The sequence below is a fragment of the Eleutherodactylus coqui genome, chromosome 5, assembly GCF_035609145.1.
Source record: "Eleutherodactylus coqui strain aEleCoq1 chromosome 5, aEleCoq1.hap1, whole genome shotgun sequence".
NCBI classification, from domain to species: Eukaryota; Metazoa; Chordata; class Amphibia; order Anura; family Eleutherodactylidae; genus Eleutherodactylus; species Eleutherodactylus coqui.
In genome coordinates this window covers 56,815,115-56,839,035 of record NC_089841.1, presented here as the reverse complement: position 1 = coordinate 56,839,035, position 23,921 = coordinate 56,815,115, and the positions used below count along the sequence as shown (strand labels likewise).

The window sequence follows — 23,921 nt, the reverse complement described above, 5'->3', positions numbered from 1 at the left end:
GGTTCGGGGACCGCATTGCAGTACTGACCCTGGTTCGGGGGCCGCATTGAAGTACTGACCTTGGTTCGGGGGCCGCATTGAAGTACTGACCTTGGTTCGGGGGCCGCATTGAAGTACTGACCCTGGTTCGGGGGCCGCATTGAAGTACTGACCCTGGTTCGGCGGCCGCATTGAAGTACTGACCCTGGTTCGGGGGCCGCATTGAAGTACTGACCTTGGTTCGGGGGCCGCATTGAAGTACTGACCTTGGTTCGGGGGCCGCATTGCAGTACTGACCTTGGTTCGGGGGCCGCATTGCAGTACTGACCTTGGTTCGGGGGCCGCATTGCAGTACTGACCTTGGTTCGGGGGCCGCATTGAAGTACTGACCCTGGTTCGGGGACCGCATTGCAGTACTGACCTTGGTTCGGGGGCCGCATTGCAGTACTGACCTTGGTTCGGGGGCCGCATTGAAGTACTGACCTTGGTTCGGGGGCCGCATTGAAGTACTGACCTTGGTTCGGGGGCCGCATTGAAGTACTGACCTTGGTTCGGGGGCCGCATTGAAGTACTGACCTTGGTTCGGGGGCCGCATTGAAGTACTGACCTTGGTTCGGGGGCCGCATTGAAGTACGGAGCTTGGCTCGGGGGCCGCATTGAAGTACTGACCTTGGTTCGGGGGCCGCATTGAAGTACTGACCTTCGTTCGGGGGTCGCATTGAAGTACTGACCTTGGTTCGGGGGCCGCATTGAAGTACTGACCTTGGTTCGGGGGCCGCATTGAAGTACTGACCTTGGTTCGGGGGCCGCATTGAAGTACTGACCTTGGTTCGGGGGCCGCATTGAAGTACTGACCTTGGTTCGGGGGCCGCATTGAAGTACTGACCTTGGTTCGGGGGCCGCATTGAAGTACTGACCTTGGTTCAGGGGCCGCATTGAAGTACTGACCTTGGTTCAGGGGCCGCATTGAAGTACTGACCTTGGTTCGGGGGCCGCATTGAAGTACTGAGCATGGTCCGGGGGCCGCATTGAAGTACTGAGCATGGTCCGGGGGCCGCATTGAAGTACTGAGCGTGGCTTGGGGGCCGCATTGAAGTACGAAGCTTGGCTCGGGGGCTGCATTGAAGTACGGAGCTTCGTTTGGGGACAGCATTGAAGTACTGAGCTTGGTTCAAGGGCCACATTGGCGTAGTGAGCATGGTTCGGGGACCGCATTGAAGTACTGAGCTTGGTTCGGGGGACACATTTATGTACCGAGCTTGGTTTAGGAGCTGCATTTATGTACTTGAGCTTAAAGGGGTGTCCATTTTGACCCAAAGTCCCAGTCCCATGATAAATGAGGGGACAATATCCTGATTAGAATCTACTTTAGAGTCCAGCTACAATGTACGGCATCCAGCCTGATAGTGGTTATATAAGAGCAGCCGGCCAGGGATGATAACACGTTGAAGAGATGAGTAACAATGCATGTCACTGGCAAATGACTCTGAGAAACCACTCAAACATACAAAGACCTCTTTTAATTATTAATATCTTTGTCCTGATTCTTAAAGGTTACGCTCTGGACAGCTGCTGCCTCACATTCTTTTTGTCATCAATGCAAATGTAGTTTCGGATCCGCGCCGCGCGTTTTATATCCAGAACGCCGAGCGCCACTCTTAACTGGGTTTGCTAAATGCTATAAATCTTGCAGTGTTTTCTTTTACTCCTCTGAATATTAATGCTGAAAAGAAATTAAAAGATCTTTTTGGGAACGCAGCCAAAGTCTTTAATTGTCAGCGCTGCTTCTATCTAAAGTTAGCGGCAGAAGGCACAACATGGTGACTATTTATGCAACAAAGGGGGTGGCTGATACACAAGACAGCTCATCGCCAGCATACAAAGCAACAGTGCTTAAAGGGAAAGTTCTACAACCTTCTAATATACTCTGCAATTCAATTCTTCACAATTCTCAAGATATATGTTTGCTGCCAGTGAATGAGGACAGTCTTGCTTACATTCAGAAGACGATGAAGAAGATGGGAGCATCAAACTGGAGCAAATATTCCAAAGTTTTATTCTCCCGTAGCCAAAAGAAACATAATGTTTCGACCCACAAATAGGTCTTTGTCAAGTCGCAACGTCGTGTTTCTTTTGGCTATGGGAGAATAATATTGGAATATTTGCACCAGGTTGATGCTGCCATCTTCTTCATCTTCTTCTGAACTTTGGGACTTGGTCCAAACCTGGGTGGCTGCTGCATCGTATGATAAGTTCCTACCCATATTGGGACTGTGATGTGCTGCTTGTGATATCTCTATATCCTTGCTTACATTCAGAGGCAGTAACCCTGTACATAGCTAGTCCTGCACTTAGCTGAGAAGTGGCTGCAATTTTATCCAGTCTAGACAATGCTCTGTGAGCTAAACAGCCCGAACTCCACACTGATACATTGTAGCAAACTAGCAGAGAAATTTGTGCAGTGGCTGCGGCTGTGTTGAGCTCACAGAGCATTGTCTAGATCAGATAAAATTGTGTCCATTTCTTAGCAGACAGCAGGAAAAGCAATAAATTAGTTGCCGTCTCTGGAAGTAAGAAAGAGTGTTCTGGTTGTCTTGTCCAGTGTATCATCCTCCCTGCTTTGTTGTGTGAATAAGGCTGAGGTATCCCGGGCAATGCGGTATCCTGCGGCGGAGATCTGCGGGATACCGTCGCCTGGGAGCAGAAGCCAGCAGACGGATTTCTGCTGTCAGCCTATTTGGCTGACCGCTGAGAATTGCAGCAAATCGCAGCATCCTGCGATTTGCCGGCCGCGAGCGGAAAATCGCAATCATTTTCCGCTCGTAGACAGGGTGGAAACGCTCTCCATAGCAACGCTATGGAGAACATTCACTGCGTTCCCCGTGGCCGGATTATCTCCGCGGGGAACGCAATGAAAACCCGTCCATGGGCAGTCTAAATCACCATGCCGTAACTTCTCTTACATTAGGAGGAAGTAACCATGTACTGTATATAGCTAGTCCTGCTCTCAGCTGGAAAGTGGATACAAAGTATACAATTTAAACAATGCTCTGTGAGCTAAACACATGAGCAGCAGCTGCACAAATCTCTATGCTAGTTTACTACAATGTATCAGCCTGGAGTCAGAGCAGTTTAGCTCAAAGAACATTGTCTAGATACAACTGTATCCACTTCTCAGCTGAGCACAGCACTAGATAAAGTACAGGTTTACTGCATCTAAAGGCCCATTTACACACAACGAATATCGCTCAAAATTCATTTGGACGAGCGAAAGTGAGCGCTAATCGTTCAGTGTGATGGCGAAAAAAATCGGTCACTTGTTTTCACGGTTGTTAGCAATTGCTGGCTTGTCGTTCCATGTAAATGCTTCAAGCTCAGCGATTCCCATAGGAGGGGGAAGCGCTGAGCGAGAAGTGGACGAGAAGCCAGCGAGCGTCCGACAGGTCTTTCTCTTTGAACGCTCTGCACGAGTGCTGACGACCTTAGTGGTGATGCCAGCGCTCTTGCAGTCGTTCAAACAACTGTCAGCCCGTATAAAAGGCAAGTGTACTGTAAGTGAAACATCATCAGCTGGACACTAAATGACATAACTTGGATTCTTCTTAAGCAGTTGCCTTTCCTGGATACTTTTAACAGTCTCTCCCAGCACTCAGATACACCAAGGACTTACAGTAGAAAATAGTGTAAAAACACTAATGCAACTATGGATTTACCACTGATTAATAAGATAAGATTCAGAGGAGACTGAAACAGATGGTATAGAACCAAAATAACAAGCAGGGAAACCAAGTCCCTAAAGCTAGCTCTCCCAACGTCATTCACTGACAATGTCCCTGAACACCAGACACCGCTGTCCCTAAATAGTATCCATGTTTGAAATACTGTTACTGAGTAGAAGAAAAAAAAAGACACGAGCCCAGAGAAGAAGCTAAACAGCCAAGGTGTAATGAATCAAGACTAGGCAGATACAAACAACCAAGGAATAACAAGACCAACCATAGTCTAGGAAACTAGACTAGGTTAAAAAAACAAGGAGCAAGAAACACTGACTGGCCAACTAAACAAGACTGGACCACAATTAGGTTCCTGGGATTAGAACAAGGAATATTGGAGAGAACATGTCGTCACAGCTATCAACCACACCACACTGCAGAAACCACAACTATTTATAAAGAGGCTAAATAGTCAGACACTCCTCACTATAACAAGGCTGAGAAGTGTGGTCTGCGGATCTACTCCAGTGAGTCATAGCAACTGCCCCAACAACAAACTTAGAAAGCAGGGGGTACATATGTAGCAAAGTTTAACTTGACTCTCAATGCATGAAGATTGCTTTTGTGCCACAATTTGCCATTTCAATAGCTTTTCAAAAGATTAAGATAATTTGTCACTAAAAGTTATCAAAATTGATATTTAAATTACATCACCATGACAACCAGGGAGTTTTCGATATTTAAAGCGCAACTGCACTTTGTAAAAACGTTTGACAGGTAATGGGGACATGTCAAAAGTTTTGATCGCTGGCAGGTATATCATTAGAATGAGCGAGCTAAAGCGCGTGTTTGAGCGCTGTCAATTCTCACTAACTTAAGATGGGCTCGTAGACTTTTTGTTGAGTCTGTCTTCAGCCAGCAGAAGTGACAGGCTCGAAATAACGCTTCAGCTGACTCATTCTATCGATCGGACTCTGAGCGATCAAAACTTTCGACATGTCCCAATCACCTATCTAAACTTAAGAAAGCAGAGTTATACATTAAGGTGACAATCATATATATGAACATACCTGGCCATCTGCTTATATGCTTCTTCTGCCACTGCGAATATGTGGGGGTCCATATCGCCCATGTTTTGGCCGCTGTATGCATAAATGACATCTTCACCGTAGATTGGCAACTGCTCATAAGGATTTATGGCAACTAGGACAATTCCTATGGATAAAAATAAAGAAGCCACGATTCAAAAGAAGTCTTCCACGATGTTTATAGTGCCTTGTCCGAGGGTAGAATATTCTAGTGAATTGCAGTGTGGGGGTCACTTACTTTGATAGGTGTGGTAATTTTCCTAAAAATCTATATTCCTTGCTACAGTGTGAGCACAGCATGTAATCCATTCTATGCTCTACTCGCACTGTATAGTCCATGATATTTATGAGCTGCAGATGATCCTGGATTCCTTGGAGGATTGACAGCTTTCTCCCTATACTATGTAAAGGAAGACAGGGAAAAGTGACTTCTTCCTCTTCCAAGAGCTTGTCCTTCCCCTTCCCTACCTGCACCCATTCTGTGAATGTTCAGTAACCTCCTCATCCACTGTATAATTCCTCACCAGAAGGAGGGAGGAGGAGGGGGATGCAGATTCAGTTTCTTAATATTTTAGTGTCAGTACGAGGGGGAGAAAGGTGCAGCATTAAGGAGGTTGTATGGGTCTTGTACTTTAGATCACTTATCATCAGGATGGGTCATCAAAAGTTGATCGATGGGGTCCACCGCTCGGGATCCACGCTGATCAGCTGGCCGGCTGTCAGTGCAGACTGCGCTGTCAACATTACAGCAGACAGGTTTTCCACTGTATGAGCTGTCAGCATTTAATTCATTGGGAGCTCTACCTATAGTACCAAACTGGGTCACTGCGGTACCAACAGCTTCCAATGCTGTCTATGCTAACAGCAAGCTGGTAGTCAGCTGATTGGTTATCGCGAGAATAGGTCATTAACAGTGGAAGTCCTGAAAAACCCCTTTAAAGTCCTTTTACACGGACTAAAGCCCCATTTACACACAAAGATAATCGCTCATTGAAAGACAGGGAGAGTGACAGTTTGAGTGATTGGCTCATTAGTAGCTTATTAGCTTCCTTTGCATGTAAATGAGCCTCCCTTCCTGTATGCAGATAACAGAAGGTGGTCTGTTATCTGCTAACAGCCCCTTTGTTCTGCCGCGGGACTGCAGCTGAATACAATGTTATTGGCGCTCTCGTGTAGAATCACAGTGTGCGGTCCCTGCTATCACCTCTCCGTCCGAACGATGGATTTTAAACTCAACATAAAATCATCATTCGGCCAAAAAGCAAACAATGGTAGCATTTACACGCAAAGATTATTGCTCAAAAGACACTGTTTAACCAAATTTTGAGTGATAATCTTCCCGTGTAATTGGGGCTTTATGCTTGGGCCCAAACATTCGTTTGTCTAATATGTGCATCTAAATATGCCTACAAACGCTCGTTCATTGGCCAAATGGATCTTTTATATGGACATAAAAGAGCTACTGGATGCTAATCTGTATTGGTACGAATGACTGTATTAACAACCGTTCATTCCCATTCATTCTATTGCTTGCGAACAGCAGTAATGAGAGCCAGTCAGCAAGCCATTTGTTGATTGGCATTTGTTATAACAGACAGTCTCAGCCCATGTAAAAGGGCCAGGGAAACATGTACATCTCTGACTGCTTAATAAGTAATCGTAAACCATCTTTTTGTAAGTACATGTACAAGTTGCACGAAGGTGCAGACATAATACACTTGGCAACATAAGTATTAAAGGCAATTCAGCAGTCCTCTAAGGGGTAACCTTATCTTCCTTCTTATACGGCAGAATGACCTAATCTCTCTAGATCGTCTCAAGATTTATGGGTAGTCGCAGTCTAAAGGGGATTCCTTTAGAACAACTGACATGCAGATACAATACTGGGAAAAAGTTTTAGGCAGATGTGGAAAAATGCTGCAAAGTGAAAACGCTTTAAAAAACAGATTAACAAAAATAAACTATTAGCACCTCTAATTTTGAAAGCATTCTTAAAGCTCACTTACCACAATATGTGTAGATGTGGTTGGATTCTAAGAAGCGGACTTTGAGGTTATGGAGAACAGCCGGTTCATGGAGGTAACTGAGTGCGGTCAGGTCATTTTCTCCCACCAGAATGTCCGGATTCCGCAAGTGAGGTAACGAGGTGAGAGACACCGGGTACTCCAGGACCTGGGAGCAGATGGAATACTACATGTTAGAAAAGTATAGATAAAACCATCATCCTTTAGTCAACGGTGCAAAAGCCTGAATCTCCATCTACTCCCTTGTGGAGACAGCAGACAGACAGGCTTGGATACACCCGCTCAGGAGTCAGTATCATACAGGACAGTCTTTGATACACCAGATTAGCAGAGTGAAGGACGTAAACAATATTACAAGATGATTTATACCAACTAAAGGCCCATTTAGACCCAATGATTTTTGCTCAAAATTCGCTCAAATGCGTCTTTTGAGCGAGAATCGTTGGGTCTAAATGCATGGACATTGTGCAGTTTTTGTGCACGAGTCGTTCTTCGCTCAATTCTAGTTTTCTTGAATTGAGCGATGAACTCTTATCAGCGGTGCAGTCTGTTATTACAGTCCGCAGAGCTGATAAGATTCTTTCAGCTCGTGTACCGCTGGTAGTTCACAGCAGCACGTGAGCTGTAAGAGCAAAGAACAATGCAGCTGTTTGATTATGCAAAACGGCTGCATTGTTCACCAAGCGATAGCGGCGGTGGCCCGCTCCACCTGCATAGCTCTTAAGTGGCTACTATAGACTTTGCAAAGATGATTGCTCAAAACTGTCACTTCAACTGTTGTTTGAGCGACTTTTGAGCGATCATCTGTCAGTGTAAACGGGGTCTAAGGCCCAATCCAGACGAGGCAGACCCGCCACAGATTTGTGGTATGAAATCAGCACCACAGATCTACAGCAATTTACAAAAGAGTACGTGTTAACGGGGTTTTCAAAACTTTATCGTCTTGTTGCAGACATATGACCATGTTGCAGATCTTCAGCGGAGATTTTACTTTTTGGGAAACTTAGGTGAAAATCGACGTTAAACTTCAAGCAAATTGCGAGACAAAATCCGTTTGCATTAACTATCCGCCAGGCTAGTACTAAACATCCTATGGTTGAACAGACACTATCACATAGTATATGCTATCACACATCGCTCCAGTACAGTCTTTATAAAACCCTGCTCTATGTAAATCTCCGCACTGAAATCAAATGGAGAAAGGCTTTGAACAAGTATTTTGGTGTAAAAGAGATGCAAATTTTGGTGCATTTTTGCGTTACAATTTGCAACTTTTTTCTTCTTTCAACAGTAGAGAAAAATGTTGAAAGAAAGCGCAGACAGTAGCGGGGGCGGAGCCAGCATCACACAAGTTTTAAGCTGGTGCAAAAAGTGATACAAATCCGGCATACAGACAGCTCAGGGTGCACGAACGTTATTAAGAGGCGTGCATCTCTAAATAAACTTGGCGCACTTTATTCCAACAGACTTCGGCTTGACGTGACGTTTTCCATATACATTCCGCTTCTAAAGCTGCAGCAGAAATCTGTGGCTGAACTGTGTATTCAGATCCCCTGTGAATGGCTAAAGCTACGCGCGCAATTTCCGATATGGATCCGCATTAAGGAACGCTAGGTCATTTATTTTTTTTATGCAAACGCGGATTTCAAGTTTACAGCGGAAAAATCCACATTGTGAAGACAGCGACATGAATTCCCATTCAGACAGATGGATTTGGTGCAGACCTTGATATGACATCAATGCCAAAATCTGCCACGTGAACATACTTCAAAAGGGTGCGTTCACGGGTTGTAGATTTTGGTGCGCATCTAAGGCAGATTTCCCCATTTACAATGATTTTGAATTGAATGGGTGAAATCTGCTGCAACCGAATCCAGGTCAAAATCTGCAACAAATCAACCAAATGTAAAACACAGCATAAGACTGGAGTCTTAAGGAAACACGTCGGAGAACTGGATGCGGAATTTGTGCCAAATCTGTGCCTTGAAGGGTGGAATGTGAATCTCCACTATAGTCTATACAGCGCAGCTTTGAAATCCGTATGCGGCAAAAATTTGTGAAAGCTCGTTCACATCAGCGCTGTAGGGTATCGCTTTTCTGCTCCTTTATGGGAGCGGGAAAACAGCAGCGGGTGGCTGAATGGAACAGTCATATGACAGACGAAACAGCATTAAATGGACCCTACTGACTATAATGGCTGGATGCAATACCGGTAGGATGACGGCTGAGACACAATACAGAAGTACTGCAGTGTATTGTACAAGTGACGTCACTCTAAACCAGTGTTCCCCAACTCCAGTCCTCAGGGACCGCCAACAGGTCATGTTTTCAAGATTTCCTCAGTGTTGCACAGGTGATGTAATTATTGTCGGTGCCTCAGACATTGCCACATGTGTTCTTACCATAGGATATCCTGAAAACATGACCTGTTGGTGGTCCCTGAGGACTGGAGTTGGGGACCCCTAATCTAAGGGATGAAAAGAAGTGTAGAAAAAAAGTTTCAACATTTTGTAAAAAAAGATATAGCAAAAAATATTAAAAGTTGAAAATCCAAAATTTTTTACATAAAAATCTAACTGGCATTGCTGTGTCCTACCGTGTTTCCCCGAAAATAAAACAGTGTCATATTAATTTTTGTTCAAAAAGGTTTAACTTTTTTACATGTATAGCTGCCTGAACACTATATAAATTGACTTTTTAAATTAACTGTTAAGCAGGGCTTAATTTTGGAGTAGGGCTTATATTTCAAGCATCCTCAAAAATTCTGGAAAAATCACGCTAGGTCTTATTTTCAGGGAAACAGGGTAGTTAGTACAATATCCTTTGCTCAGTATCGTTTGTAGTGGTGCCGGACTACTTTTCCGTGGCCCACCTTGTATAAGCAACAAATCTGTAGGACAAGATACCTAAAATAGTTTTTCCAAGTTCCCGAACCACAACAAGATTCTACGCAGCCGACACTAAATGTTCCCTCTCCGTCCCCGGGGATGAGCGATAGTGATTTATTCTCCGCACTTTATTTGCAGAGTAGAAGAGATGGAGCGGCTGACACGGGCCATGCATCAATAGACCGGTCCTCCGACTGACAGCCTTCCACTTCTCTTCTGCTGAGCTGCCGGTTTTAAGAAAATACAATCGGCCTCAAGGGCGCGCGGACACATCCTGACAACCCTATTAATGAAGTATGAAATACAGTGCGAACGCAGGGGCGCAGAGATATCGCGGTGACCGTTCATCACCGTACTGTCACTTACAGGCTCATAATGGTGCTTTATTTGTAAGGTGTCTCTTATTGAAACAACGGAGGCTAATATCTGTCAGAGAAGACGCTTAAAGGGGATGTATCACCTTTAGCCTGTTATTACTAACTGAAGCCCGAGGCCAATATAGTATTCTTTCTTCTAATTGGTTTTTATTTTCTGCTTGTAGACTTTTTTTTATTGTATTGTTTGTAAACGACTATAGGAGCGGCCATCTTGCTTAACAGCATTCCACAATGTGCTTTACGGCAGCCACATGGACCCTAGAAACCTAGAAGACAACTCACTTCTATGGGAGAGTGCTGTGGGCATGTTCTGTGGCCTGTGCAGAGAAGGGGAGGAGGTGAGCTGTGACATCACCCATTATGAATGTCAGATCCTGTGTTACCTATATTCAGCTATTACCTCTCATTGTAACCTCGCCTGTGAGGATAATAATGAGACGACTGCTGAGAAGTGATCTCAACAGCAGAGGAAGGGTCAGACTATTATCAGGGCTAGTAGTCAGTGTGAGAACGGCAGGATTTGGGGATTTTTTTTTTTTTCAAATAAATCATGACATTGTATATTAAAAAAAACAACTATTTACCTATTTTTTCACCCACATGAGGCTTTAGTTTTTGCTAGTCTAGTTGTTTTTAAAATCGGCCTCATTTTGGGGTCCATAACATTCTTTCATCATTCCTTATTCGATTTTTGGGGAAATGAAGCTGACTAATAAAACCTGCAATTCTGCCAATTTTACATTTATCATGCAGGATGAACATGATATTTTATTAGATTGTACTTTTTTGGACATAGCAATGTCAGTTATAATAATAATAATAATAATAATCTTTATTTGTATAGCGCCAACATATTCCGCAGCGCTTACATAGACAGGGGGGAATACAGAAAGACAAAATACAAACATTACAGAACCGCGGTTACATATAGTAATCAGTTGATGGAAACAATAGGGGTGAGGGTCCTGCTCCAACGAGCTTACATACTACAAGTAATGGCGTGATACAGAGGGTAAAGGGCTGGAGATGTGCACGGTATGGCGAGGTGGAGAGTGAGCGATGCTATACACATAGACAATGGTCAGACATTTAGCCGTGTGATGGCAGAAACGGTGTGACTGCAGGAGCGGTTTATGATGGCTAGCAGGGATTGCAGTCAGTAGGTCAGGGAGCATGTTATCAGGCGGAGTACAGAGGGGTTTGTTTAGAGAATGCGGTATGCCTCCCTGAAGAGGTGCGTTTTTAGAGCACGCCTGAAGTTCTGCGAGTCCTGGATTGCTCGGGTAGCCTTTGGTAGTGCGTTCCAGAGGACCGGTGCTGCTCTGGAGAAGTCTTGGAGGCGGGAATGAGAAGTTCGAATTAAAGGGGCGCTCAGTCTGGTTTCATTAGCAGAGCGGAGAGCCCAGGCTGGTTGATGGATTGAGATGAGGGAGGCGATATAGGGTGGCGCTGTACTGTGGAGGGCTTTGTGGATGAAGGTAGCGAGTTTGAATTGAATTCTGTATTTAACGGGCAGCCAGTGCAGTGACCGGCACAGGGCAGAGGCGTCCGAGTAGTGGCTGGACAGGAAGATGAGCCTGGCTGCTGCATTCAGGATGGATTGGAGAGGGTAGAGTCTGGTGCAGGGGAGGCCGATCAGCAACGAGTTGCAATAATCGAGCCGGGAGTGGATGAGGGCGACAATAAGCGTTTTTAACGTCTCCACAGTGAGAAAAGAGCGGATTCTTGCGATGTTCTTGAGGTGCAGCTGACATGTTCGGGCCAGAGATTGGATGTAGGGGGTAAAAGAGAGATCAGAGTCAAATATGACCCCAAGGCAGCGGGCATGTTGTCTAGGAGTTATGGTGGCGCCACACACTGAGATGGAGATGTCAGGAGGAGGTCGGTTAGTGGAGGGTGGAAATACCAGTAAGTCAGTTTTAGAGAGGTTTAGTTTTAGGTAGAGAGAGGACATGGTGTTAGAGACAGCGGACAGACAGTTAGTGATGTTTTGGAGGAAGGGTGCAGAGATGTCACGGGCAGAGGTGTATAGCTGGGTGTCATCAGTTATATGTTTATGTGTAAATTAAAAAGTGTTTTCAACTTTTTATATTTTTCGCTATATCCATTTTTACAAAGTGTTCAAACTTTTTTCTACATTTCTTTTAATTTCTTAGAGTGACTTCAACAAGCGATATGTTGCTCACTTGGACAATACACTGCAATACTTTTGTATTAGGTCTCATCTGTCATCCTATTACACTGCCACTGTGGGTGGACGTCCGCTGTAGAACACATCTAGATCTCAAAATTATGTTCCATCTAATTTCATTCTCTACCCTTAAAATGATCAGAGCCTAAAAAGCATTCTAGGACTAAACTATTGATGGATCTATCCTTAGAATGGACCATCAATATCTGATCGATGAAGGTCCACTCTTTGGAATCCCCGATGATCAGCTGATTGAGGAGGCCATAGTGCTTGGATGCTCCATCCCCATCTCACACCTATGAGGTCATGTTCATTGTTCACATGGCCTTTAAATTAATTGGTCTGAGCTGCAACACCAGATACAGACGCTAAACAATGCATGGTACTGCAAAATGAAGAGAAAAGCCATACTCCCCTCCTTCAATGGCTTCCCATCAACTGCTTCACCTGACATGGCGCAATCATTACGGAGGCCTGTGACTGGCTGAGTGGTCACATGCACAATGAACGGCATGTGACCGCAGCTAGGTTCTTCTGGGTTTAGGTACGGAGGAGACTGACCGGGGCTCAAGTGCTGGATGGGAAGCCACTGAAAGAGGGGCGTGACTATTTCCTACACCACCATTACACAGCTGCAGAATTTTTTGAGCCCCAATGCTCAATAATAAAACCGGATGCAATAAGCGCCACCCAGTGATGGCTGCAGGAATCTAGACTTTAATCATTCTACAGGCAGTAGCGACTAATAGTCCCTATCCCAAGCCCAGTGCAGAAGGGAAGTCAGGGATGAAGAGTTATACTCCACGCAGACATCTTTTTTAATTGAAATCAAACACAATAGTGACTGTCACATAGGATGATCGATTTAAATGTGAGGCTTAGCTGGGTAAGAATGTAGAACTGAATAAGGGGTTAGTTGAGTACAATATTTTTGTGTGCCATCAAGTAGAAATCTTGTACAAAAAACACACACTAATATCCTGAATCCTTCCAGTTCTGCCTAGCAGACATCTGCGAGTTCACAAGGAGGCGGGAATAGTATGCCTGGACCCTTAAACCAGACAGAGCAGAGGGGGAGTGCTCCTGCTACAGTTAGTAGCCTTACAAACAAAGAGAGAATTATGGAAAATGGAGGAATGACTGATCTCCAGGGACACATGTGGAAAAATTCTTAACTTATTTCTCCGTTTTGACTGGAAAATAAGATCAAAAGAGAAGAAAGCGGGAAATTGTGAAAACTTTTTTCTGCATTTTCTACATGTTCCTTTAAGTGTGTCCAATTCCAGTTATTGAGAAAAGTGTTAACAGGGAAATTACATACTCCACCCGTGCTCCACCCACCTCCATCGACATACCATCGAGTACCAGAGCTGCAACTAATTACAGTGCCGATTTTGCTCAATACAAAGAGGCGAGGAGCACAGGTGAGAATTAACGAGGACCGTTATGGTAATGATGATAGTCTACTTACAGATTCATCTTCAAGTTTCAGATGCAGGACTTTATCTCCTTCTTTATAATCCTTGATGATTTCGGCCGATCTCCAAACATCCTCCTGATCAGGGATCCACACCCGGGTGTACTGCAAAACAAAGGGATAGGGAATTTAGATACTGCTAGGAATAACTAATCCCTAGATGATTTAGGACAGGTTCACAAGGAAACAATGAGTTCAGTAGTAAAACATGCAAACTTTAGCATCTTCATAGAGGGTTTTTTTTGTAATGAAGACACATAGATCTGCATACGAGCTGCGTACATAAGACGGAAAGATACTTTTAATCAAGACCATTCACCACCAATCAGCTGATTGAAGAGGTTGTGGTACTCTTCTCAGGCCTGTGACATCAGATTCATCGGTTACATAGCCTGAGAGCAGCTTAGTCTTACTCTAGTAAATGGAACTGAGCTGCAATACCAGGCACAGCCACTATACGATGTACAATGCTGTGCCTAGTTTGAACTGAAGTGACAGTTATCCAATTGCCACTGTCACTTCATTTAGCTGATCATTGGAGATCCCAAATGGCGGACCCCCACTTATCATCTACTGATGACCTATCCTGAGGACAGGTCCTCAAATGTTTACTCCAGTGAAACTTCAAAGGCCGACTGTGGTTATTTCCGACAACCCATCAGCTGCAAATAAATGTGAACGATCATTTGCAATGGCCAAAGATAGACAACAGTCTGCCAGAGATTCAATCCATCCTGTAGGAAAAGTTTCAGTTGAACACAGACAAAACCGTAAGTACATGTTATGACCGGTCGAATCCGACCAATCATCTCATTTTGTGCAAGTCATGAAATGGTGTAAAGAAATAAGTTTATATTCCCACCTCCTTAAAGGGGTTGTCCAGTTACGTTCTGAAAATGTACTGTCAGGTGCAGATGGGCTAAAATAACAAAAGAAATAGCACTAACCAGTCCTCGCCCCAGCACTGCAGCCCCTCCTGGTCTCTCTTCACAGCAGAAGAAAGGTGGCCACTGCTAGCCAATCAGAGGCCGCAGTGTCACAGCCAGCTTTCCTAGTATCGGCACCTAAAAGGCCAGAAGTTCCAAACAGTGACACGATGGCTGCTGATTGGCAGGCAGGAGTCACCTGACTTTTGCTGTCGGTAGACACTGGGTGAACAACAGGGCTGCAGAACTGGATCGCCGGGGGAAGAAAGGTTAAGTACGGTTTTGGTTTGTTATTTTGCCACATCTGTACCTGACGTTACATTTTCAAAGAGCAATCAGACTACCCCTTTAAGGGAATGTTCACATGTCAGTTCTGCGGCGGAATTCCATACTGTATCCATATTGGGAATTCCACATGGGGATGTGCCCATTGAAAAGGGCTAAACACACGTGCATATCCACGGTTATATATTTGCATAGATGCGGATTTCTGCCGTGGTTTTTAGAGAATTCAAGTAGAAAAATCCACATTTGATTAAGCGATATGAAAGTACCCGGAGTGTCCCCCGTTCAGGGCAATAATCCCACTAACTGGCACTTAGAACACAGAATAAGCTAGTAGCGGTGTGTTCATTGTGACTGCCATCAGCAATTTCAGGGTTTGGAACCACGGGTTTGAAAAACTCCTATGCTGGCCGAAGGGGTGGAGGTCACTTAACATAGACTTATTTCTTTACCTTAAACCATTCTCTGCCATGGAATATTTTTTTCTCGAGTCCCGGAATCATCAATGTCGCTGGTGCGATGTTCATACAATCGATCTCACGGACAATCAATATCTTTAGTGCATGGCAGCTGTAAAAGGGTTTTTTTGAGTAGTTTCTCTTTTTTTTAACAGTTTCGGGCTCCCTGTGCCCAAAACTACATAAAAAAGAAACAGTCACCATTGCGCCGGACCACCCCTTCGGCGGTCCAACCAAACGGCTTCTGACGAGTGACCTCACCTGACCAGAAGCCTTGTAGCTTCTCGTAAACCAGTCATGTAGGCTTCTAATGTAGAAGCTCTGTGGCAAGTTTAAGGGACATCACTGAAGACATCCCTCCCAGCCTTCTATTGGCTGCAGTAGTCATGTGGGTAAACAACCTTCATGATTGCTGCTACTAATCTAAACAGAGGACCGGAGTGGTGGCAGGGGGAGAAGCATGCACTGGGAGGAGAGTATGTGTGTTTTTTATTTTACCATACACCTCGCCCCTTGCTGCTACCAATGTTAAAAAAGTCATAAAACCCCTTTAAACCCTACAGTGGCACGCCCAGAAAATCTCCGGAGCTTGCTGCACTAACAATGCAGTTAAACCCCAGAAGATTTCCGTGGACAGCTCTAGTGCTGAAATGCTGGCCAGGACACACAGTTATTGTGCCACTGTATACGTTTGCCACTTCGAATTACCTCAGGACCCTCTGCCTAGTATTAAAAAAACAAGCACAGGGAATAGGGGGCTCTGCTACAGAATTTGCACTAGGGACCAAGGAAGTCCAAGTGACACGACTTGTCGTGGTTTTTCTTCCAATAGAATACTCCTTTCCAGTATTCAGTATTTACTCAACGCAAGTAGTGTCATTCAATGCCTGCAGATAAACAGAGGAAGAAAGCTATAAAAGAAAAACATCTGTCCAAGAGTTTGAAGAACAATGTAATAAATAATAAGGCGGTAACGAGGGGCATTGGGAGGACTTGTTCTTCACTAAGGTCTCTCCATTCTCCACACTGTGAAATGCTTATCAACCAACAGAAAACAGCATGGCCTTCTATTCCCCAATCTAGGCAAATGGCATGATGTACGACCGCATCATAAAGCACGACACCTCCTACTGCTATGTGGATTCATTACAAGAAGAGCTGCACAACAAAAAGCCCTGAGATTCCTTAAGAGAGGAAATAACAAAACAAGTAACTTATATACCACATAGCATCATATAATGCACTGATCACACTCCACTCTCTAGCTAGTAGCGTCATTATAGACATTACATAGCTTTTATGCTTCCCCGGGCAGCAGATCATCTCCAGAACATATTTCGCCAAGGAGAACTGTGAGCCTTAAAGGACTATAAAAATGTAATTTCACCAATAAACAATCCATATTTTAATAAACAAAACAATTCAGTATCTAATTATATTCTTCCACATACTTTTACATAAGAGGCAGTATTATAGTAGTTATATTCTTGTTCATATGGGCAGTATTATAGTAGTTATATTCTTGTACATAGGGGGCAGTATTATAGTAGTTATATTCTTGTACATAGGGGGCAGTATTATAGTAGTTATATTCTTGTACATAGGAGCAGTATTATAGTCGTTATATTCTTGTACATAGGAGCAGTATTATAGTCGTTATATTCTTGTACCTAGGAGGCAGTATTATAGTAGTTATATTCTTGTACATAGAAGGCAGTATTATAGTAGTTGTATTCTTGTACATAAGAGGCAGTATTATAGTAGTTATATTCTTGTACAGAGGGGGCAGTATTATAGTAGTTATATTCTTGTACACAGGGGGCAGTATTATAGTAGTTATATTCTTGTACATAGGGGGCAGTATTATAGTAGTTATATTCTTGTACATAGGAGGCAGTATTATAGTAGTTATATTTATGTACATAGGGGGCAGTATTATAGTAGTTATATTTATGTACATAGGGGGCAGTATTATAGTAGTTATATTTATGTACATAGGGGGCAGTATTATAGTAGTTATATTCTTGTACATAGGGGCAGTATTATAGTAGTTATATTCTTGTACATGGGGAGCAGTATTATAGTAGTTATATTCTTGTACATAGGAGGCGGTATTATAGTAGTTATATTCTTGTACATAGGAGCAGTATTATAGTAGTTATATTCTTGTACATAGGGAGCAGTATTATAGTAGTTATATTCTTATACATAGGGGGCAGTATTATAGTAGTTATATTCTTGTACATAGGGGGCAGTATTATAGTAGTTATATTCTTGTACATAGGGGGCAGTATTATATTAGTTATATTCTTGTACATAGGAGCAGTATTATAGTAGTTATATTCTTGTACATAGGGGGCAGTATTATAGTAGTTATATACTTTTACATAGGGGGCAATATTATAGTAGTTATATTCTTGTACATGGGAGCAGTATTATAGTAGTTATATTCTTGTACATGGGAGCAGTATTATAGTAGTTATAGTCTTGTACAAAGGAGTAGTATTATAGTAGTTATATTCTTGTACATAGGAGGAGTGTTATAGTAGTTATATGCTTGTACATAGGGGGCAGTATTATAGTAGTTATATTCTTGTACATAGGGGGCAGTATTATAGTAGTTTTATTCTTGTACATAGGGGGAGTATTATAGTAGTTATATTCTTGTACATAGGGGGCAGTATTATAGTAGTTATATTCTTGTACATAGGAGCAGTGTTATAGTAGTTATATTCTTGTACATAGGGGGCAGTATTATAGTAGTTATATACTTTTACATAGGGGGCAATATTATAGTAGTTATATTCTTGTACATGGGAGCAGTATTATAGTAGTTATATTCTTGTACATGGGAGCAGTATTATAGTAGTTATAGTCTTGTACAAAGGAGTAGTATTATAGTAGTTATATTCTTGTACATAGGAGGAGTGTTATAGTAGTTATATGCTTGTACATAGGGGGCAGTATTATAGTAGTTATATTCTTGTACATAGGGGGCAGTAGTATAGTAGTTTTATTCTTGTACATAGGGGGAGTATTATAGTAGTTATATTCTTGTACATAGGGGGAGTATTATAGTAGTTATATTCTTGTACATAGGAGCAGCATTATAGTAGTTATATTCCTGTACAGAGGAGCAGTATTATAGTAGTTATATTTTTGTACATAGGTGGCAGTATTATGGTAGTTATATTCTTGTACATAGGGATCAGTATTATAGTAGTTATATTCTTGTACATAGGGGGCAGTATTATAGTAGTTATATTCTTGTACATAGGAGCAGTGTTATAGTGGTTATATTCTTGTATATAAGGGGCAGTATTATAGTAGTTATATACTTTTACATAGGGGGCAGTATTATAGTAGTTATATTCTTGTATATAAGGGGCAGTATTATAGTAGTTATATACTTTTACATAGGGGGCAGTATTATAGTAGTTATATTCTTGTATATAAGGGGCAGTATTATAGTAGTTATATACTTTTACATAGGGGGCAGTATTATAGTAGTTATATTCTTGTACATAGGGGGCAGTATTATAGTATATATATTTTTGTACATAGGGGGCAGTATTATAGTAGTTATATTCTTGTACATAGGGGGCAGTATTATAGTAGTTATATTCTTTTACATAGGGAGCAGTATTATAGTAGTTATATTTTTGTACATAGGGGTCATCATTATAGTAGTTATATTTTTGTACATAGGGGTCAGTATTCTAGTAGTTATATTCTTGTACATAGGCGGTAGTATTATAGCAGTTGTGTTCTTTTACATAGGGGGTAGTATTATAGCAGTTATGTTCTTGTACATAGGGGGCAGTATTATAGTAGTTATATTCTTGTACATAGGGGGCAGTATTATAGTAGTTATATTCTTGTACATAGGAGCAGTGTTATAGTAGTTATATTCTTGTACATAGGAGCAGTATTATAGCAGTTATATTCTTGTACATAGGGGGCAGTATTATAGTAGTTATATTCTTGTACATAGGAGCAGTATTATAGTAGTTATATTCTTGGACATAGGAGGTAGTATTATAGTAGTTCTATTCTTGGACATAGGGGCAGTATTATAGTAGTTATATTCTTGTACATAGGGGGTAGTATTATAGTAGTTATGTTCTTGTACATAGGGGGCAGTATTATAGTAGTTATATTCTTGTACATAGGAGGCAGTATTATAGTAGTTATATTCTTGTACATAGGAGGCAGTATTATAGTAGTTATATTCTTGTACATAGGGGGCAGTATTATAGTAGTTATATTCTTGTACATAGAGGCAGTATTATAGTAGTTATATTTTTGTACATAGGTGGCAGTATTATGGTAGTTATATTCTTGTACATAGGGATCAGTATTATAGTAGTTATATTCTTGTACATAGGAGCAGTGTTATAGTGGTTATATTCTTGTATATAAGGGGCAGTATTATAGTAGTTATATACTTTTACATAGGGGCAGTATTATAGTAGTTATATTCTTGTACATAGGGGTCAGTATTATAGTAGTTATATTCTTGTACATAGGGAGCAGTATTATAGTAGTTATATTTTTGTACATAGGGGTCAGTATTATAGTAGTTATATGCTTATACATAGGGGGCAGTATTATAGTAGTTATATTCTTGTACATAGGGGCAGTATTATAGTAGTTATATTATTGTACATAGAAGCAGTGCTATAGTAGTTATATTCTTGTACATAGGAGGCAGTATTATAGTAGTTATATTCTTGTACACAGGGGGCAGTATTATAGTAGTTATATTCTTGTACATAGGAGGCAGTATTATAGTAGTTATATTCTTGTACATAGGCGGTAGTATTATAGCAGCTGTGTTCTTTTACATAGGGGGCAGTATTATAGCAGTTATGTTCTTGTACATAGGGGGCAGTATTATAGTAGTTATATTCTTGTACATAGGAGCAGTGTTATAGTAGTTATATTCTTGTACATAGGGGGAGTATTATAGTAGGTATATTCTTGTACATAGGGGGAGTATTATAGTAGGTATATTCTTGTACATAGGAGGCAGTATTATAGTAGTTATATTCTTGTACATAGGGGGCAGTGTTGAATTGGTAGAAAACACTTGTTACATTAGTCGTGTTGAGCTATTTAAATCGTTCTTGTTTGATTTATTTTTCATCGCAAACAGATAAAAGTTTGTAAATTTGGCAGATAAATTTAATTTGCCATTGGGGCTGAATAATTTTGGCTGCAACTGTGCACAGAAAGATCAATGGGCATGTTAAGTCAGAAAGAGAATGTGAAATCTGTGCTCCATCCTGAAGCAAAATGGAAAATACATTCAGTGAAGTCCATACAAATCAATACTTCTCTGGGGATAGAATACTACCTGAAGGGCTCATAATACATTCGGATACCAAGAAATGACCATAAGTGAGGCGCACAGCTGCTTCCCTCCTGCTGCACACTACCCATAACAAACTGCAGTGACGACTGGCACAGTAATTACCCATCTCACTCTGCCAGAGAATTAGCCGCTGTTACTAAGTGCTTTATTTAGCTGCTTTGTCATGGACACTCAAACAAGCAGCATCCAATTAATACAGGATTTTATACGTCCTCATTACACGAGGCAAGAAGCGGTCACAGACACTGGAGAGGAGCGGGATGCCTCCTCCCCAATACAGAAGGAAGCACAATATTTTCATTTATAGAACTATTCTGCACAAATGGTGTGTGCAGGATTCGCACAGAAGTCCACATATTGGATCACTGATCACTAAGCACAGACCTTTGGTACAAAGTTTTTCCATGTACCATATAGTATGTATGAACATAAAAATTGCTCCTTTAAAAAAAAGTTATCTACAGATAGACATGGATGACGCAGATTGTTCGCATATGCAATTTAAGGGAACCTGTCACCAAGTTCATGCTGCCCAAACCATGGGCAGTACCAACCCAGGGTGGGTATGTACACTTCGCTCACATATGTCTTATTCTAAAATGCTACAGCGTTTCAGAATACACAGAGTTTGTGACTCAATGCACCCTTTTGAGTCAAAGATGGCGCTGCGCCGGCCTCTCCTCACCGACGTCACGGAGAGTAACAACTCTCTCCCCATACAAAAGCTGTCACTCTGTATGATGTGGTTGGGGAGAGGGTGGCATGGTGCCGTCCCTACGACTCAGAGTGTCAAACTTTAAGTATGTCTATTCTGAAATGCCGCAGTGTTTCAGAATAGGATGTACATGGGCACAAGGTGTAGACCTCTCCTGGGTTCATGCTGCCCGTACTTCAGGCATCATGAACCTGGTGACGGGTTCCTTTGAATGTTCAAGCTTTGGGGGTTTAAACACTGATCTACGACACCTCCTAAAATGAAGTAGCAAAGTTTCATACTAATTTGCAGCACTTGAATTAAAAGGAGTTCAGCTGAACTGTTTATGGGCATTTATAAACAAACTTGCTGACTGTTTTCAACATAGCAGAATAGTGAGTGCAGCTCAGGAGTATAATACAGGATGAAACTCAGGATCAGTACAGGATAAGTAATGTATGTACACAGTGACTCCACCAGCAGAATAGTGAGTGCAGCTCAGGAGTATAATACAGGATGTAACTCAGGATCAGTACAGGATAAGTAATGTATGTACACAGTGACTCCACCAGCAGAATAGTGAGTGCAGCTCTGGAGTATAATACAGGATGTAACGCAGGATCAGTACTGGATAAGTAATGTATGTACACAGTGACTCCACCAGCAGAATAGTGAGTGCAGCTCTGGAGTATAATACAGGATGTAACTCAGGATCAGTACAGGATAAGTAATGTATGTACACAGTGACTCCCCCAGCAGAATAGTGAGTGCAGCTCTGCAGTATAATACTGGATGTAACTCAGGATCAGTACAGGATAAGTAATGTATGTGCACAGTGACTCCACTAGCAGAATAGTGAGTGCAGCTCTGTAGTATAATACAGGATGTAACTCAGGATAAGTACAGGATAAGTAATGTATGCACACAGTGACTCCACCAGCAGAATAGTGAGTGCAGCTCTGGGGTATAATACAGGATGTAACTCAGGATCAGTACAGGATAAGTAATGTATGCACACAGTGACTCCACCAGCAGAATAGTGAGTGCTGCTCTGGAGTATAATACAGGATGTAACTCAGGATCAGTACAGGATAAGTAATGTATGCACACAGTGACTCCACCAGCAGAATAATGAGTGCAGCTCTGGAGTATGATACAGAACATAACTCTGTACAAGATGTATGGTAACAGTAATTATACTGTATACATGTAGTTACTCAATGACTTTGAATGATCCTGATGCAAGAATTGATTGACAGGCTCATAGATGATGCAGTGAAAAATAATTAAGAAAGAGGTAAGACGTTTTTGGCAACCAAAGAGAGTCTTATTAACATAATGTCCATTCTTAAGGATGACACTGCCGATGCCTGCATGCTAATAAGCTCATGTACTAGTTGCTTCTTGCCACTATGAATAGATATTACCGTATATGAAAGTTCCTGTATAACTGATGTGATTGGTAACGTGACTTGTTATCGAAGTCTCGTCTTGTAGTAAGAGCTGAAGTGCTTGAAGTGAAATGATAGGAGATAGCCAAGAAACACTAATGAGATAGAATTGCATCTGCTCATCCAGCTCGTCAGGACGGCCAGCTTTATATTTTCAAGTAATACACCCATTGTCAAAACCAATCCCTCCCCTACTAGTTGTCAGAATCAAATGACACTTTCTCTGTGTGATTGTAACACTGTTATAAGTAAGTGGTTACATATCAGAGCAAAAGGAGAATTTATTGCGGAAAACTGACCCTTTGAAGGGAGGCTCTAGGACCCTGCTGTACCACCTCTAGCTTGGATACAAAATATGATACAGGCGGGCATGGAGGCTCTAGTACCCTTTTGTACCACGTCTAGCTTGGTTACAAGATGTGATACAGGCGGGCATGGAGGCTCTAGTACCCTTTTGTACCACCTCTAGCTTGGTTACAAGATGTGATACAGGCGGGCATGAAGGCTCTAGTACCCTGATGTACTACCTTTATCTTGGATACAAGATAGGATACCGGCGGGCATGGAGGCTCTAGTAACCTGTTTTAACACCTCTAGCTTGGATACAAGATGTGATACGGGTGGGTGGGCATGGAGGCTCTAGTACCCAGTTGTACCGCCTGTAGCTTGGATACAAGATGCATTATGGGCAGGCATGAAGGCTCTAGCATCCTGTTGTACCTCCTCCAGCTTGTATACAAGATGTGACACGGGCTGGCATGGAGGCTTTAGTACCCTGTTGGGCCACCTCTAGCTTGGATACAAAATGTGATATATGTAGGCATGGAGGCATACAGGTTCTGTATGGTATCCTGCTGTATACATCGCTGCACATTTGCTATAATTGAGCCTCTAGGTCGTGCAAATGCATATGATGTCAAAGTTGACATCCCAAATGATCCCATAATTGTATAGTGCCCAACTTATTCCACAGCGCTTATGTTCTATTGGTGA

General features: G+C 42.2%; 1 protein-coding gene across 2 annotated transcripts in view; it reads right to left on the bottom strand.

The window, feature by feature from the left end:
• Nucleotides 1–23,921, bottom strand: part of MYO5B (myosin VB) — a 232,136-nt gene that overhangs the window by 116,914 nt on the left and 91,301 nt on the right. For both annotated transcript variants that reach the window (XR_010792791.1, XM_066602561.1), the window contains exons 2-4: nt 13,732–13,842; nt 6,787–6,952; nt 4,763–4,907 (exon numbers count right to left, since the gene is read on the bottom strand). Coding sequence is in view for 1 of the 2 variants with exons in the window: in XM_066602561.1 (XP_066458658.1) it covers nt 4,763–4,907; nt 6,787–6,952; nt 13,732–13,842 (422 nt within the window). In the remaining variant the exon portion in view is untranslated. The remainder of the gene's footprint in view (nt 1–4,762; nt 4,908–6,786; nt 6,953–13,731; nt 13,843–23,921) is intronic.